Here is a 19,423-nt window from a genome sequence, read left to right on the forward strand (position 1 = left end):
GGCAAGAATTCCAAAAAGGTTGTTTTGCTTGTCTATCTTTACCTGCAAAGGAAACCCCATCCCCAAACACGGGGGTTGAGGCTGGTCCCCAGAGGCAATCTATTCAGCCTCTGGGCTGAAACCACTTTTGAGAGCTTTTAAAACATTGCCTCATTCTCTCTATTTAATTTTATTTATTTATTTATTTTCTGAGACAGGGTCTTGTTCTGTTGCCCAGGCTGGAGTGCAGCTGGAGCGTGGTGGTGTGATCACAGCTCACTGTATCCTCGACTTTCTGGGGTCAGGTGATTCTCCCTCCTCAGCCCCAGAGTAGCTGGGACTACAGACCTGCGCCACCATACCCAGCTACTTTTTTGTATTTTTTCGTAGAAATGGGGTTTCGCCATGTTGCTCAGGCGGTCTCAAACTCCCGGGTTTAAGCAATCCTCCTGCCTCGGCCTCCCAAATTGCTGGGATTACAGGTGTGAGCCACCATGCCCAGCCATTCTCTTTAAGTATGTTTTAAAATATAGATACTAATAACCTGATTGGATGCTTTCAAACTCTTCAGAAGGCAGTTTTGTCTTTAAACCTTTCTGCAACAGGGGTGAGGACCCATTTGATGGGATGGGAATAACAAACACCAGCCTCAAAGTCTAAGGACTCGGGATAAGAAAGGACAAAATTCTTCCCTTCTGATCAAACAGAGCCATCCATAGCTTTTCGCTCCAGAGCACACAGGCCACTGTAGCTTGCTGCAACATTTTCTCTTGACTTCTACCAGGATGTGTGGGGAGGGAAAGAAGAGCTCTGAAATAAAACAGGCTAAAATTTGGTCCATAAATGGAATTTGGGACTGAAATGATTCCTTAGACAAAGTAGAATTAACTGCAATTTCAGGACTTTTTTTTTTTTTTTTTTTTTTTTTTTTAACAGCATCATAGGTAGAGATTGATCAAGGACTTTTGAGGCTCAAATGGTCTGAAACCTTGAACACAGACCTCAGAGGACTTTAGATTTAGATAAATGGGAAGGGTGAGTTGAAAAGAAATGTTATACTCAAATTTGGAAGAAAAACCAAGGTTCAAGGAAGCTATTTTTAATGAAAAATCAGTGATTAAAGAGGAGAATCCCAATTTGTACCAAAATATTCATTTCCATGGTCTTCCTGCATGGTCTATTTGATTACACTAATTAGCTACACTGATTAATGCTTCTGTTTATATTTTTAAATAGATTTTGTAAAAGAGGATAATTAAATGGAAAAGCACCTTCATCACATTCCCCTCCAGCAGACATGCCTACAGGCAGCCTTTATCAGTGGTTCTCAATTGTGGTTCTCCTGATAGATCACCCGGGAACTTGTTAGGAGTGCAAATTTCACACACTGGGGGAGGGGAGCAATCTGGGTTTTAACAAGCCCTCCAGGTGATTCTGATGCCACATGCTGAAGCCACTTGGCCACAATCATAGCATCAGTGCCCACCTCGGGGACACTGGCCTTAATTGCAAAGGACCCTAGAGGACACAGGAACTAGATACCTCGTCTACAAGCCCAAACTTTAACAATGATGGACAGCAACAGAGCCTCACCTCTTCCTTCTCCTTTGCAAGATGGCTTTTTTGGGTCTTGTTTCTCTTCTGTGCGTGATAACGATGTTTCAAGTTTGGGCATCTTTTTGAGAAAGGCTGAGTTCTTTCTGGCATTTTCCTTTTCTTCCAGTTTCAGCCTCAGGGCTGCCACTTTGGACAAAATTTTCTTCTTTACTCCCTCAGCTAAATGTCCACTGCCTGGGGCTTCTGGCTTCCTTTTGACCTCCTCTGACCCCGTCACTGCTGTGAGGGCCCCTGGTGATTTGCCAGCTTGGGCTTCCAGTGACTTCTCCCTCTCCCTGGACTTTTTCACACAGCGTAGGGTGCCCTTTGGATGTGGATCCTGCAGTAACTTAGGGGCTTTCTCTAACTCATCTTCTCCTGAAATGAATGCCAAGGTCTTTGCTGAGGAGCTAGATGAGCTTGGGGGTTTGGTTTCCCCAGTTTGAAGCACCTCTATTTTAGGTTCCTCCATTTTGTGGCTTATCAAAAAGTTTGTGACATTTCCTTCAGGAGATGAAGTACAAGGCAACCTGGTAAGATGAGGAGAAGAGGGCAAAGGTTTCCCACGCTCATTCTCAATAGTTCCCCTTTTCTGTGAAACAGGAAACACATACTGACGGTTTCTGGGCTCAACTAAGTCATTTTCAGGGACGTCATGAATTTGGCCTGTGGAGTCGTGAGCATCAACCCCAAGAGAAGCATGAGTCATTATTGGAAGGCAGCTAGAAAGAGATGAAGTGGGGGAAATCAATTCTGCTTTGTCCTTTTTACTTTGCTCAGCCTCCCCTAAGCTCCCATCACTGCTTTCTTGTGTTTGGCCTATGCTACATCCACTTGGAATTCTTTCACCCCCTTCACTGGGTTGCAGGACTTGCCAAATGGTAGTTTTTGCCTCATCGGGTTGACTTTGTTCAGCCTCCCGCTTCATACTGCCTTCTTGGCTTCTGCTGATTCTATTTTCAGTCAGAATGGTTCCCTGGAGACATGGAACTTGCAAAATGGCAGGCTGGATTTTCGCTCCGTGGCCCACATTTCCGTCATTTGATTGACTCCCTTCTCTGGCGCCCTCTGGTGTGGATTCAGAGGGCTCTGGTTTTCCAGCCCTGGTGTACTCTATCACACTTGTCTCATCAATGGGATCTACAGAGGACTCTAGGATTTTAGAGCAGGTCAGAAACTTTTTAAAGAAGGCAGTGTGATCCATCTTGAGTTGCTTTTCCTCCTGGTCTTGACTCACATTGTTAACATTTTCCTTCCCTCCAGTTTCAGAAGCCACTGACAGTGAATCTGTGACACATAACTCCTTTCCATCTACAGGGTCCACGGATGACTCCAGGAGTCTGGGTTGGCTGAAACCCCAGGAAGAAAGACTTCTCCAGTGTGCACTGATGGCAGGTTTGTCGCCTTTATGGCTTTCTCTGCTATCAGCAAGGGCTGAGTCAGCATCCTCTGGACTGTGAGCCGATGCTGCTATTTCAGAGGGGGCCAATTCAGGCACAACAGTATCTGCCTTTAGACTATCAGGTACAGCCCAGACCTTGTCAGGAATTACGGGACCACCGTCTGATGCCTTGCTCTCAGAATTTGTCCGTTGTCTTGGTGGCCGGATTTCAGAAGCGGAAGCCTCTAGAGTTATAATCTTCAGCTTGTTGCCTGCCTCCCAATTTCCAGGTCTATATTCTTTAGACTCTTCCAAAATGATATCAGAGAGAGACGGAACATTGCTCAGAGCCTGACTATCTTCTTCCCCAGCAGTTTCAGCCACCACGGAGACCCTCATCCCCCAAACTGAGCGCTGCCCTGCTCCTTCCCTAGAGCTTGCTGGTGAGTGGGCCGAGGGCACCAAGTTTATTTCCTCTTGTGCAGCAGATGTCGTAGGCAAACTTTCTTGGAAATCAGGTGCAGAAAGAGAACCCTGGTGGGACAGACTCTGCTGCTGGAGCCCCTGCTTCGTTTCACTTCCTCTTTCTTGGAAATTCTCTTCATGGCTCCTAAAGTCTGCTCTTTCCACAGTCTGGCTCTTATCTCCAGACAGGTTATCAACCTGAAGAGGGGAATTACTGAAGAAATCTTCTCCCTCTGGGAGCTGCAGGACATGGTGTGGGACTCCTGGCACACTGGGTGCCGTGCAGAGTAGCTCTTTTGTAGACTTGGTGGTAGCACCACTTAAAATATGACCCAACTGCACTTGGGAAGGAAATTGGGAAACCTTTTCATGGGATGCACGAGGGAACCTCTCCTCAGTGCCACTTGCATGCTTGTCCTCAGGAATTGACACAGCAAGGTACTTGGCTGGGTGGACTTTCGTGGCAGTGGTAACAGTTGATGTGTCCTCAGTCTCCCTGGTCACTTGAAACCCATTATTAGCAGTTAATGTTGATGTCTTCTCCCAAGGAAAACTCACGACTGAACTATAACTGGCTAGGGTGTCTGTGGTGTCTGCAGCACTAGGACTGGGGCTCTTGTCACCTCCTTCTTCAAATTGCACTAAAGGATTGTTCTCAGAAGAAAGGAGCTGTGTTTCCTCAAGCCTTCCTGAGTTGTTGGGGCTTGACCGCTCCTGGCCAGCATGTACTGTGGAGGCCAGTGGGCAGGTGGAATTCTCTACCTTGGCTAGATTTTCTTCTGTGGCACCTTCACTAGCTGTGTGTGAAATGTTCAAGGTGAAAGTACTGATAAAAAGAGGGGACATGACTGAGTCGCCGTCCTTGCTGCTTTTGTACGTAGACACTGAAGTCTCAGACACTTGTGTCTGAAAAAGGACTTCTAGTGTCTTGCCATTAGGAGAACATAAATCAGATACTTTTCTTTGACCTTCTGCCAGTTCCAAGTCTACAGAGCAAATTTCTTGAGGCAAATATTTATCAGCTGGTGCCCCAACAAGAGAATCTATGGTATCAAAACATGTTCCTTGGTCACCAGCCTCAAAACACTGTATTGCACACACTGCTTCTCTGTCCCTTGGCCCATCACACACATTTTCCAGGGTGAGGACAGTATCTGTGGTTTCAGGGGAAGCAACAGAGACAGCCACAGGCTCCCTGAAGTCAGCACGGGCATCCTTGGGGAGATGCCTTGAGAACACACCTGGGAACGTATTCTCATCATTGGCTTCTGAGGTTCTCAGCTCATGTTTTAGGTCTTCCCTGAAATTGTCAGGTGTGTTGCCATCTCTGTCTTGTTTTTCTTCCTGCTGTGGGTCATAGGTACAGGGTTTGACCTCCAAGTGTTGAGCTAATGATGCATTTTCCTTGTGGACCCCTCCTAAGTTTGAGAAGGAAATTGTTGTGGTCCCAGTGAATGGGGACTCCTCCCCAGCAGGCTCTGAGAAAGCTGGCATCTGGCTGCAAGAGATTCTCTCTCTGACTGTTTCCTGAATTTGTACCTAGGAAGATGAAAAGTGGTGTTAATAGCATTGTTCATGGGAGAGCCCACAATAGGGCATAACTGCAATCCCAAGAGTGTTAATCCTCAATGACTATAATAATGGACAAGAATGATTGAAATCTAAACATTAGTCCCCCAACTCCCCCTAGCTATTAGAGATTTCCTAGAAAACTGCAAATTTAACAACTCTATATTCCAGGGGGCCCTTTGTCAAATTCATCATTATAAGCAAAAAGCCTCCTGACAACCGTCATTTATTTAATGATTTTTTTTCTCTCTTAGGAAAGAGATGGAAATAAATTGAATGTTAACTATTTTGATCAAGTAAGTCACAACAAGAGCTGTGTGCATCTTTCCAGAAAGATGAATCTCACATGATCATAATAAATGAAATAAACAGTACTTACAAAACAGCAATAAGCAATCTTTGTCCCCAAAATATGACAGCTTGCTGGTTAATAATTGCTATGGTTTGGATATTTGCCCCCTCCAAACCTCATGTTGAAATTTGATCCTCGGGGTTGAAGGTGGGGCCTAATGAGAAGTGTTTGGGTTATGGGGGTGGATCTCTCATGAATAGATTTATGCCATCCCTTAGGGGTGCGGGAGGATGAGCGAGTTCTCAGTCTATTGCTTCCTGGTTGTTAAAAAGAGTCTGGCACCATCCCCACCCCCACCCTGCTTCCTCTCTGTCCATGCAATCTCTGAAAATGCCAGCTCCCCTCTGCCTCCTTTCGTGAGTTGGAAGCAGACTGAGGCCCTCACCAGATGCAGATGCCTAATGTTGAACTTTCCAGCCACCAGAATCATGAGCCAAATAGGCCTCATTTCTTGATAAACTACCCAATCTCAGGAATTCTGTTATAGCAACACAAAATGCACTAAGATAATAAGGTTACTAAAACACAGAAAGAAGGCTGCCTTTGAACCCACCTCTAATGAATAAATGGACTTATGATTGGCCACCAGCACTGCCAATCATTTCTTTCCTAGAGTTGCTTATAAACATCCCAGAATGTATCCCAGACTTTTAAATAGATGCCCAATGGCAGACAGACCACCTCTATAAGAAAAAGAAGATTCAGGACTGCTTAGGTTTTTGAGAAAAGGGGAGAGGGGGAGGGAGGGAGGAAGAGAAGAAGGCAGAGAAAAAGAAACCTCTCACATTCTGAGGATTGAGCCTTTCATGGTACTATATGAATGTTCTATGATATTGGATATTGTTCAAGGAAGCAGCGAAACTTTTAACTCATTGATTATTTCAAAACAAAGAAAATTTATGTCCAGCCAAGGAGAAGAAAATTGTTTCTAATTTCTGAAGCAACTCAGTCTTTGCTCCCAGGACTCCTGCCTTGGACAGCCCCATTCAGATGTGCAGGGAACAGATGACTGGCCTTGGCGGGATGGGGTTCAGGGGTGGGGATGAAGTCTGTCTCCCAGCGTATGACAAAACAGAGCTGAAATGTTCATGTGCATTTCATAGCTCCAATGTCATGAGACTGATTCTCACAAATCATACGTGAGAATCAGTCTTACTACCTTGTGGTCAATCCCTGTAGTACTGCCCGTGGGAAAGAGGACAACAGCATAACCACGCCTCTTTCCACACTTCTCCCAGGCTGCTTACAGCCTGTCAGTCATTCATCTCTCATTTTCTCTTTTAAAGCTACTTTGAGGTTAATTTAACTCATATTTGATGGGCATAAAAATGCTAACTAAACAAGAAAGAAATTTAGTATAAACCCCACGAGTGCTAGGACTACTTACCCTTTCAACAAATATTTGGTGAGTGCCTCCAGGGTACTAGGGAGTGTTTTAGATAATGGGGATACAAGACAGGCAAATGCTCCTCTACAGGAATCTCCCATTCTATGTTCTAGTGAAGGCCTGTTATAGCGATTAACATGCAGTAGGTGCTTACAAAGTGTTTGTTGAGAGAATGAGTAAATGAATGAACCATGTACCAGTTGAGACAGCTGTAGCCAACTTCACCCATTAAAGCCCTACACTTGAAAGGGTTTGAACTTTCATCTGCTCCTGACTTTGCAACAACCCTGTCTTAAAGGAGACTTTGAACCATAAGCACTACTGGTTATCCTGGTGTTCCTGGAAAGAAAAATATATTTACTCTCTTTCTATATCCCTTTTTCTTCTTTATTAAAAAGAAGAAATATAATTTCTGGGAAATAAGGGACAAGATTTTTTTTTAAAAAAAGAATTTGATGAGCATATGGTTTCCTCTCTATACCTCAATATCTATAACACACGTATAGAGTATTTTTCTCATTTGGTCTTTTGGTTCAACCTTTTAAGAATATGCTATAGCACAAATAGACTGAGTCATTAAGCACAGAAAACACAGGGAACGTTCTGGTCATTATGTGAAATGTGTAGAGAGACCGCCCAATCAAAAACACCACCACCCCTCTGTCCGGCCTTTCTGTCCTGCCTGAATTTCCACTACCTATGTCAGTCCCTTATTTTAAGGTCCTGGTATTATCACAGTATCATCAGTGTCAACAGACATTTACGGAGTAGCTGTCATGTACAGAATTCTCTGTCAGGCACTGGGCAATTTTTTCCAAAGGGCTTCAGTTAAAAAGTTACTATGACATTTACTGGGATGGTACCTTTATTCTTCCATGATTGATTACTATTACATCAGTAAAGTAATAAGCGGGCACCTAGAAGAGATTGACATCTGAAGAGAATTAAACACAAGACAAGTAAGTTTTGATTAGGATGAGTTTGGTCACTGGAATAGATCATTATGGTATCATGCCTTGATTTACAAAATAATCATATTCCATTAAGATTTATTTCCACCTTTCCTCCTGTATTAGTCAGTTCTCACACTGCTATAAATACCTGAGACTGGGTAATTTATAAAGAAAAGAGGTTTATTTGGCTCCCAGTTTCACAGGCTGTACAGGAAGCATGGTGGCAACTGCTTCTGGAGAGGCCTCAGGGAACTTTTACTCATGGCAGACAGCAGAGCCGGAAGAGGCATCTTACCCTACAGAAGCAGGACCAAGGGAGAGCGAGTAGGGTGGTGGGGGGGTGCTGCACACTTTTAAACAACCAGACCAAGAACTCACTCATTGTCACAAAAACAGTATCAGGAGATGGTGCTAAACTATTCATGAGGAACCACCCATATCATCCAATCACCTCCCACCAGGCCCCACCTCCAACATTGGGGATTATATCTCAGTGTGAGATTTGGTGGAGACACAGATCCAAACCATATCTCCCCTCTTGCTTTTAAATTAAAATTCTACTTTAAAATACCCTAGTGAAGCTCCACGTGTAAAAAAATTGGTTGAATCCTTGACCATGTACATTCATACATTTGACACACATTTAGTGACCATCTACTTTATACCAGGCACTGTTCTAGGCAGCTGGGAAACATCAATAAACATAATAAAGATTGCTGGCCTATGGAAGTTATGTTGAGGCAACGAACTATACAGCTGGCCTGCTGCTGATGTGCAATTCCATACATTTGATTTTAACCAATGGGTTTTTTTTTTATGTGAAGCCTTTAACAGCCCAGTCCATATTTGTACTTGCTTACGGCATCGGTTTCAAGAGCAGGCTCCTCAGTTCTCATCCTGAGGCCAGCTCACAGAGAAAGGGAAACCACAGACTCACACCTTCCCAGTGAGTCAGATCTTTCTTTTAGGAGGAGATTTCTTAGTTAAGTCATTACAAAAGAACTCTAGCAAATGATTCTCCTGCTGTGCACCTACTCTCAGCATAGAGTGAGTGCTGAAACTTAGAGTGAGTGCTGAAACAATTTCCTTATGTAGGGAAATTGTACTCATTCAAGTGAAAAAAGGAGTGTTTGGGGCTCTAGGAGCAAGCCCACCGTTGTGTGTGGTGCGTGGACTTGGAGGACTAGCAACCAGGGGTTCTAGCCCAGCTTAATTGGATATACCATGCACGACCACAGGTAACCTCTTCAGCTTCTCTGACCCTCTGTTTCCTCCTCTAAGACTAACCACATGCATGTCAGCACCATCTTGTCAAGTGCCTGGCATATTGCCTGGTGCCCAGAAGGCACTCACTCACTGATATTAATTTTCCTTCTTCTCTATGAAAAAACAGCAGTAGCTCAGGAAAAGAGGAAGTTGGGGAGCTCTGACAGGCAGAGCCTTGAGCTATGAGCTTTATGAGGGTTTTCTCATCTGATCTGTAAAATAAATCTGAGAAAAAGATGTTATCATCTCTTCTTTACTGATGGGATGAATAGCCTGGGTCCAATCATAGAAACCACACAGAAGGTTATATAAGAGAAGTTCAATATAAAGAATTGTTGACTGTGATAGGAGAGTGCTACAAGGTATAAGGAAACTGTCTATAGTACTCTAGGCAAGGGAAAGTACCAAGGAAGAACAAAGTTGGAAGGGGTTTAGACCGACTTGGAGAAGGTGTGTTTAGGCCACCAGATAGCATAGAAGTTCACTGGTGCATCCAGACCAGAGCTGGCCTGGAATTGCTGGGAAAAGCAATAGACCTCCCTTCCAAGTGCAGGTAGGGAGTAGGTGGTCAGCATGCAGTGGGTGAGGAGGGGAGTCTGGGCATGGGTGGTCACAGGGGCTGAGGCCTTCGAGCTTGTGGGCTACATGTGGTGTGGGTCAGGGCTTTGCAGAGTGCTAGTTTGAATGTCCACTCAGAACTCCTATTGAAACTTAATCCCCAATGTGGCAACACTGATAGATGGAGCCTTTAAGAGGTGATTGAATCATGGGAGCTCTGCCCTCATGGAGGGATTAATCTATTCATGAATTAATGAATTAATGGGCTAAAGGATTAATACCTTATCAAGGGAGAGGACCTGGTGACTTCATAAGAAGAGGAAGAGAGGCCTGAGGTGGCATAGAGCATGCTTAGCCCCCTTGCCATGTGATGCCCTGCTCTGCCTTGGGACTCTGCAGAGAGTCCCCAACAGCAAGAAGGCCCCCACAAGATGCAGGCCCTCTACCTAGGACTTCTCAGCCTCCAGAACTGTAAGAAATATGTTCCTTTTCTTTATACATTTCTCAGTTTCAGGTATTTTGTTACAAGCAAAGAAAATGGACTAAGACACAGAGGGAATAAGTGCTCTGTGCACCAGGCCTCGGGCGGCTGTGTGTAGGCCACACAGGAGATTGGTGGAGGCAATCTGTGTGTTGATACAGGCAGGAGGCTTTAAGAGCTGGGGGCCACGTGGGGCTCCGGTTTCCAAAGACAGAGGGCAGCAGAAAGGGTATCACTACGCTAAGGCTACAGGGTTGCAGATGACCACATTCTGGGCCCCATGGCTGGGGCAGGATAACCACAGGCTCTCCAACTCCACCAATGCTGAAGTGACAGGAATTCTGTTCCTCCTGCAGTGTCCTTCCAGTGCCTTCTGCTGAGAAAGTGTAACACTGTGCTTACTTTAAAGAAGAATAAGGGAATTTCGTTAGTACAGGGCACATATTGAAGGGTGAATTCAGAGCTGAGAGGCATGAATTAAAAACCGACACATGAGGTCAATAATGTTTGGTGATGAGAAGTCTCCCCAGGGTCTCACAGTCAAAGGCAGAGCCAGGATTTAAAGCCAAGTCTCTGAGGCTACCAAGCCCTTTTGAACCCAGCATTTCCAATCGGATAAGTTGGAACAAATCCCACCTCACCAAGGGCTGGGAAGTCCCCCTAATTTAAATCCAGAACTTCTGAGTTCCCGAAACATTTTGGATATGAGACTGCAAACGTCCTTCTTAGGTGCCACATGGCGATCTGTCAATTTCTCTGCTTCCCTACAAGGTCTAAGGGCAGGAACAGGAACTCTGTTATTCATTTCTGAGTCTCCAGAACCTAGCACATAGGGACTCAGATAATTTTGCTGAATGAATAAGCAGATGAATGAATACAGGAGGGGAAAGAAAGGGTAAACCAAATTTAGTAACGTTTCCAAGCCTCTTTTTGAAAGCAGCATTAAGCTTGGAAACTTAATGCTTGAATCGCATTTTTCAATTGAAATCCCATTCAACATGCCTCTGATTCCACAAACACGTTATTTTCATTTATTGGCCTTTCCAAAAGTTCTGCCTCCTAGGAATGTCTGCCATGGATTTAATGGAAAGGTGTGTTTCCTCTTTGTGCACCCCAGGATGTTCAAGGTTATGTTTTTTATCGTTAATGAGTGTCTTTCATGCCAGCCAAGTGCATGACACTAATTTGAGTCACTAACAATAGAAGTTTGTATGAGATAAGATCCCTCTCCTCGAATAGCTTATAATCCCGTTGAAGAGACAAGATGTACATGGAAAAGATAGATAACAATTCTTGACAAGTTGTGCTAATAGTCAAGTGGATGAAACTTAACTAACAGCACTGCTCCAGGACAGAGTGTGGAAGGTCATCACTGTATCATCCTCTTCTATTTCAACGATAAAATTCCTGCAGTGCAAAAATCAGAGGTTGTACTCTTATGTCATATGTATCAATTCTGAGATTCTTGAACATTTTCATGCAGTCTAAGGGACTTCTCAACTGATTGGACTGGGCAGATATGGTAGACACTGTTGGCTGACTAACTCAACAGTATCCCCAAGCCCCTTGTCTCTTGCTACTTCCAACTAAGAATGCTGGAAAACCACACACTCTCCCAGCCCCTTACATAGCTAGATGGGGCAAAGGGGTCAGTCTGCCTAATGAGATGTTCAAGGAATCCCACCAAGGGACTTCTGGGGAAGCTTTGCTTTCCTTGTGTAAGGTATAGACATGGTGGTTACCTTGCCTATCCCCTCCTTCTTCCTTCAATCAGGATGTAATGTCTGGTGCTGCAGCTCTCATCTTTCAGTCCTGGGGCATGAAAATGAAAAGCCAGCACACTATGACTGGTGCAGCAGAAAGAGAGAAGGAAGTCGGAGATTTGCAGTCATCATCGAGCTACTGGAATGACACAGAGACTTTCACTAGCCCCAGACTTCTTGTGAACAACAACAAAGAGCCTTATGTTTTACGCCACTATTAGCTAGCTAAATATTCATTAACTGCAGCTTCTCAGCAGCCTAATGGATAGGAGAGAAAAATACATGGCTGAGGGAAGAAGGGGAAGCCAGGTGAGGGTCACCCTGGAGCCCTCGAGGCTCTGGGCAGCTCCTGGTAGGGATTAGCTGGAAGGACAGTGTCCCGTAGAGCAAGGGGTGTGGTCCCTGGAAGGGAGTTCAAGGTGCTGGTCGGAATGCCAAGGGATCAAAGGGCCTGAGGCAAGGTGAACTTGAAGTAGAGTGGGGGAGGGAGAATGGGAAATATGAGAAGATTGATTGTCAAAGGAGAGAGGCCACAGTTCGAAAGCCAATCAGAAGCCCCCGGGGCCAGGAGGGCCAAGCCACTCGGTCCCTAGCTTCAGCTGGTCAGTCTTCCATGTGCCAACATGCCCTACCATGCATAATTTTCATTCTCCAGCTTCTTTTTCTTTTTTTTTTTTTAGTGTTCTTTTAATGTTCTTTCCTTTTATCTGGATGAGGTAGGTAGAAATAGCACTGTGTCCTTCACCAGTTGTCTACACATCATCAATTTTCCCCTGTGGTTCCAGGAAACTTTAAATGAGACCTTCCCCTCTCTCTGGCCATTCTGGGCTGCTGTAGCCTCCCCCACGGATAACCTTTCCTAAATATCTGCTGAGCTGTCACAACAGGCAGAGCGTCATTCGGCCGTTTGTCATTCGATAGATCAAATCCATACCACCTGGGGCTGCAAAACTGAAAATAGATAGCCCGGTCCCCAGCCAAAGAAAGCTTAAAGGCAAGCTAGAATATTTCAGGAACTTGAGTTTATTTTTAGGAGTTGCCTGATTGCCCAGAAAGAAGCTTCTCTTAAAGGCTTTGAATGTTACAATAACACATAATAGATTGGAGGACTGTACCTTCCTTGATATTCATCTAAAACCTCCAGTCCTGAAATAGATGCTAAACACCCCTGTATCTGACCAGCTCTTCCTCATTCCATTCCCTCCTAAGGGACAAGAAATTCTCAACCAACTGGTATTACAATTCTGTCTTCATTTCTTGGGAGTCATAGAGTTTGTAAAATACTGATTTGATCTTCTGCTGGGAGAGGCCTGGATTTCCATGGCTCACACCCTTCCTAGGAGCTCTGTGCATTCAGTGGCAGTCTTTGCCTGGTGATATGGTATGAGTGGAAGGGCACTAGAGCATGAGCCATGAGCGTATGAATTTGTTGTACATCTCAGGTGATGTGAGCTAAGTAGTAACGCTACTATTAATAGTAATAATTGCTAAGCCCTACAGCCTTTTTAACACATGGCAGTTACTGTTCTAACTGCTTTCCTTACATTAATGCAGTTAATTAATGTTGGTAAAATGGCATAGAAATTTATGACTTGAGGATTTGGGGTTGTACATTGCAAAGAATGGGATATGCCAACTATTCCAACACAGAAGAGGACCATGTAACGGCAAACTCATGTGAAATGGGTCACAAGAACAGCTGTCTTCTTTTCTTGCATGCATCTGTGTTTTCCTACATAGATGATGGGAGATTTCTGGGAGAAGAGAGAGAGAGAGTGAGCCATAATTTCCATAAAGTGCAACTGTATGCAAACATAAGAAAAGATGGCGGTATGAAGGCCCATGATTTCTTTCGAATTCCACTAGGCATTTCTGAATAGTCTCTGCGGGATTTTTTGGTTTTGTTTTTTTGTCTTTTTGTTTTTTTGTTTGCTGTGTCTTAAAACGACCAGGACTTGGATGAGGAGGTGAGAGGAAAATGGAGTAGGGTGATGGAAAGATGATTGAGTCTCAGAAAACTGGGGTTTGGTCTCGGGTCTGCTGCTATACAGGAAGTGGCTTTAGAGAAGTCACCAAGTCTCTTGGAGTCTGTCTTCCACAGTAAAGTAAGAGTTAGATAACACCTCTTGTTTCCCAAAAGCTTTGGTGTTCTGTGACCTGCTGCCAAGTAAATGGGGCTTAAGCTTCACCCCTCACTTGCAATCAGATTTTCCTTGGACTTCTAACGCTTCTAGATCTAATCTTCTCTATTAACCGGGAGAGTTGTTAGGGAAAAGGATAAAGCATGTCACCATGTCACCATGTCACCATATGTAGACCGACCCAAGAATGAGCCAGTGGGGCCCCAGAGAGGGGCCGGGAAGAGACAGTGGGCTGGAGAACGGCTCACCATGAACATGCACTCTCTGGATTCCAAGTTCCTCTGCCTCTGTGGTCTCTTTGCTTCTCCCTCGTCTAGGCATTAAGTGCCTTGTGTCTTTGGTAGACTGCACTGTGTTGGCATATAGACCCTGTGGTTGATCCTGCAGAGTCCTAGAGGCTCACAGACCTAGTCCAAGCCAATGAAAATCATCACAGCCACAGAATGCAACACCAGTGGCCTAAGCTTCCAATGTTGTTAGCCCTTTGTAAGATACAGGCTGCTTTGAAGAGCCAAGAAAACTTATGGCTTCTTCCCAGAAAGTCTTGTTTTACCCCCGCAATGTTGAACATAATTTCAGGGGAGTTTCTGACCCCCTTGGGCCTATGGATCTCCTGTTAAGGGCTCATTGAGCCTCAGAATGAATCTCTGTTGTAGACCATGAGCCTGGGGTGAGTGGGATGGTATTGTTTACGTCCCACAGACTGAAACTTTCCTGCAGATTTCAGACTAAATGATAAGGGGAAAAAATTAATTCTTAGTCAGGTTCTAGGAGAATATTTTCAAATCTATATCTCTTTATAGTTTTTAGAATTTGTGAGTAAAAGCAAAACCAAGGTAGTAGCAATTACCACACTGCAATGACAATAATACATTATATAAAGCAAGTTCTTGTAAACTTTAGAAGCAGGAAATACTTGTCACGATTACTACACTAGTACTTTGCCTATTCAGCGTGGGCTTCAAAGTGTACAGCAGTGATGGTATTCGCTATTGGAAAATCTGAATATAAACATAAATATTAAGCCAGTCACCTGCCTCAGACGCTCATTACCAAAAAATGACGAGAAAGTGCAGGTTTGGGGCTTGACGATTCCTTATATCCTATATCTCTTCTCTAGTAAGTCAGCAGGATAGTGATAGGACCTCAGGTTTTGTTTCTTGTTTTGTTTTTGTTGTTGTTGTTTTTTCTGTGTGTGTGTGTTTTTTTTGTTTTTTGGTTTTTTTTGAGACGGAGTCTCACTATGTTGACCAGGTTGGAGTACAGTGGTGCAATCTCGGCTTACAGCAACATCTGCCACCCAGGTTCAAGTGATTCTCCTGCCTCAGCCTCCCAAGTAGCTGAGATGATAGGCAAGTGCCACCATGGCCGGCTAATTTTTGTATTTTTAGTAGAGACGGGGTTTCGCCTTGTTGGCCAGGCTGGTCTCAAACTCCTGACCTCAAGTGATCCACCCACCTCGGCCTCCCAAAGTGCTGGGATTGCAGGCGTGAGCCACCACGCCCAGCCAGGCTTCACTGCTTGATTGGCAGAAAATAACCCCTCTGGCAGTACAACCACAGGTGATGCAGCAGGCAGTAACATTTCCTGCTAAGATGGAGAGACAGCTTCGTTCCAAACAAGAAACAAAATTTCCTGGGATATTGAGATCACGGAGAGGGACAACAGCATTAGTGTTGTTCAACCTGGTGCAATGAACATGGTAAATGCTCAGAAATTATGTCAAATGAGTGAACATCTATCCAATCTGATCTTCATCCAACATCCCTTTGCCAACATATGTAGGAAGGTTTTGCGTCTTCAGCCTGGTTCTCTTCTCTGTGTCAAAACTCACCATCTCTCTGTTGAGACATTGATCTCCTACCTGAAAATTGCCCCAGGCTCCTGCATTTTGGTCAATATGTAGCTTCTACTAAACTCAATCTCTTATTCATCACTAATCGTTTGTTGCCTGCTTTGCCGGGGTCTTTTTTAGATCTAAACAGAAGCTTTATGTTCTCTTTTGAGTAGAGAGAGAGAAGCATCTTTTGTTTTAACCACAAATAATTGAGGTTTCAAGTATGTACCACCTAGAAGACATCAGCATAACTGTACCGACTGTAGCCAGGCACCACGCATGGAAAGTGGAGATGTCCAGTTTACCTTGGGCACAGAGCTATAAAGTTGCAATGTACAACAGCAGGGTTGCATTTAAAGATGAGGGAAATCAAAGGTAGGATGTGAACTGAGGAGGACTCTGGTGCAGATTACACCAGAAATTCAGGGGCCCCTTTGGAAGGATCCATCGAAACAAACTTTCCCCTTGTAGATGGAAGGAAAAATAATGATTCACAAAAAAATTCCTGGGAAGCTGAAGTTGGTGGGGAAATGCTTGGAGAACCAAGGAGAAAGAAAACATCTGGAATTCAATGTTGTGATTTGAGCTAGGAAGGCAAAATATGCACTGAGCTGATATTTGTGCAGATGGTGGCTTGAAAATTGACACACCTTACTTCTCAGGTGCCTGAGTACATACAGTCCCTTTATTTTGTCTCTGGAACTTATCCTGTCTTCCTCATGGGCCCCCATTCAGGGATATGGAAGATGAGTGGAAAATAACAAAATTTTCTTTCTGATTAAGCCTGCTCTGGTCCAATCCCTTGGGCAGTCCTGTACGGAATGCTCACCTTCTAGTCCTGCTGACCCCACCCTCTGGAAGACGGTGTCTGAGCTGCCCCACATGGGTAGGTGGGAGGGTGGCTAGTTCCTGTGTCCAGAAAGGGAAGCAGGCAAAGCTCTCCTGTCCTCTCAGTTTCCCTTAGCTTGCTCCATCACAATCCTGGCATCGCAAAACATGAAGTCAGGACCTACGTGCCCCTCTCGCCCTGACTCTGTCTCTGTCACCTCCCAGTAGCTCTGAGCAGGGAAAGCTGTGTCCACTTGTCCACACCCTCACACCTGTTTGCTTTCAGATTGTGCAAAGATAAGATTCTCTGATCTAAGAAGAAAGGAACATGGAAAACTCTCAACAAAGCCAGACTATAAGGTTATTGTCCTGCTTAAACAAATACAAAACCTATTTATTTTCATCTGTTTGCTTTCCACAGCACAACCATTATCTATGCCTCTCTCACAGTAAAACCCACATTCTGGTCTCTATGATGTACCACCCCCATCCCCATCTCCATCACATATAACCCCATTCCCCATCCCCATCTCCATCACATACAACCCCATTCCTGCCTTCATCATGAACAACCCCATCCCTGTCTCCATCACATACAACTCCATCCTCATCTCCAAAACATACAACCCCATCCCCACCTCCATCACATACAATCCCATCCCTATCTCCATCACCTACAACCCCATCCCTGCCTCTATCATGTACAACCCCTTCCCCATCTCTGTTGTGTATAATCCTCTTCACCTCATCACCATCTCACCCCCGAGACGGAGGTAACCCTAGTTTCCTTGGCTTCTTTAGAAGGTACTGGAAACAAAAATGGAAAAAAAACACATTTTTTTTCTTAATAATTCACTGTATCTGTACTATTGGCAACTGTACATGTTTCCTAGGGCTGCAAATGACCACAAACTGAGCAGCTTAAAACACTACACCTTTACTCCCTCAGTTCTGGAGGTCAGAAGTGTGCATTCAAGGTATCGCCAGGGCTGCACTCCTCTGGAGGCACAAAAGGAGAGTCCTCCCTTGCCTCTTCCAGCTTCTGGTGGCTCCTGGCCATCCTCGCCATTTCTTGACCTGTAGATGCATCACTCTAATCTTTCCCTCCATCTTCATGTGGCCATCTTCCCTCTATGTCTTTTCGTGTGTCCTCTCCTCTTCTTATAAGGACACCAGTCACTGGATTTAGGGCCCACTCTAGTCCAGTATGACCTTATCTTAGCTAATTATATCTGCAAAGACCTTATTACTAAAGAAGGCCAAATATTGAGGTTCCAGGTGCACAAAATTGCAAGGAACACGATTCAACCCACTAAAGCAATCCATTCTTTTCCCAGCCTGTCCTTCTGGCCCCCCACTCCATGGTCCCCGGTTTGCTCTCCACAATCAGCAGTGAAGCATAGTCACTTGACTGGGTGGTACAGACTTGAGAAGAGAAAGGTTTCAAATGAAGTTTTAGTGTCGGGGCAATGATAGGAAGATTGTCCCTCTCCTGAAGTTATGTCTACTTCTGTGCTAAGCAAAGTCTGTCCAGAGAGTGGAATTCAGTGCAACCAAGTCTATTTCTTGTCACTATCATTGTCACCAGCCCAGCCTTCCAGACCCTGCAGTCAGCACCAGCCACTTCAGAATGTTCTGATGAAGACCAACCCATGCCTGAGCGGAATGTTCTGCTGTCTCCTTATGGAGAGGCAGGGACTGAAGAGTTCCTTAAGTTTATGGTCAGATTTAGACCCTGAACTAGAAATTTAAAAGAGGAAGGAGTAAATGGTTCTCATGATGGTTATTTTCCCACCCAACCCCATCAGTTTGATGGTAAATGTGAAAGCACTTGTTTTTAAATCATCACTTAAAAAAAAAAAATGCCCCAAATCGCAAGGCAGTATCAAAATACCTGTGCTGACTCAGAAAGATAATTTTTCAAGCATCAGCAGAAAGGGGAACTTACAGAATTTGCAATTTTACCTCCTGCCCTGCCTCCCGCCCCCACCCCAGTTCTGCAAATGTGGTAGAGGCAGTCAATTGGAGGGGGCGGGGGAATATAATTTTTCATGTTTCTGTCTTGCCTCATTAACTAATCTAATTCCTTTCAACAAATATTGACAGACACTGTGTTTCTTCTGCGCATTCCAAGATGAATCAGACCTAGTGCCTGTCCCCACCCAGCTCACAGAATAACACCCCAGCTGGGTAAACAAATGACTATAGGTAAAGTCTAGCACAGAGACAGAAATAACTTGCTACAGTAGAAATTAATCTACTTTGGGGAGAAGAGAAGGGACGAGTGTATCAAGGAAAGATGCAGAATCAATATATTTGCTGCTGATGCATGTACATTCATTAATTCCTTTATTCAACAAATACTTGTTGAAAGCCCTCAATGTTCCTGGCCTTGTCCTAGCTTCTAAGGAAAACATCATCAGCCAAAGTCTCTGTCTTCTTAAAACTTACGTTCTGTGTAGGGAGGTGATCAAGATTTAGGGTAGGCAGGTGTTCTATAAGGAAAGAAGGTTGTTAATGATCTAGAAAGAAAGCCATGGCAGTGGCTCAGATGAAATTAGGAAGCCTGGGCTACTGTGGTGGCTGGGAGAATGGAGAGTGGGTTGATTGTGTCCCCCAAAAATAAGTTCAAGTTCTAACCCTTTGTACCTGAGAATGTGACCTTACTTGGGAATAGGTTTTCACAAATGTAATCACATTGAAATGAGGTCATACTGGATTACAGTGGGCCCTAATCCAGTGACTGTTGTCTTTATAGTAAGAGAAAAGTTTGAACACAGAGACACACAGGGAAGAAGGCCATGTGATGATGGAGGCAGAGATTGGATTAATGTTGGCTCCAAGCCAAGGAACCCCAAGGGCTGCTG

At 44.4% G+C, this 19,423-nt stretch overlaps 1 protein-coding gene across 6 annotated transcripts in view; it reads right to left on the minus strand.

The window, feature by feature from the left end:
• The window catches only part of ALPK2 (alpha kinase 2), a 146,799-nt gene that overhangs the window by 49,302 nt on the left and 78,074 nt on the right, over positions 1-19,423 (minus strand). For all 6 annotated transcript variants that reach the window (XM_003914418.5, XM_017951794.3, XM_017951792.3 and 3 more), the window contains exon 5: positions 1,573-4,960. In XM_003914418.5, the coding sequence (XP_003914467.3) occupies positions 1,573-4,960 (3,388 nt within the window). The remainder of the gene's footprint in view (positions 1-1,572; positions 4,961-19,423) is intronic.

The sequence above is a fragment of the Papio anubis genome, chromosome 19 (assembly GCF_008728515.1).
Source record: "Papio anubis isolate 15944 chromosome 19, Panubis1.0, whole genome shotgun sequence".
Classification (NCBI taxonomy): domain Eukaryota; kingdom Metazoa; phylum Chordata; class Mammalia; order Primates; family Cercopithecidae; genus Papio; species Papio anubis.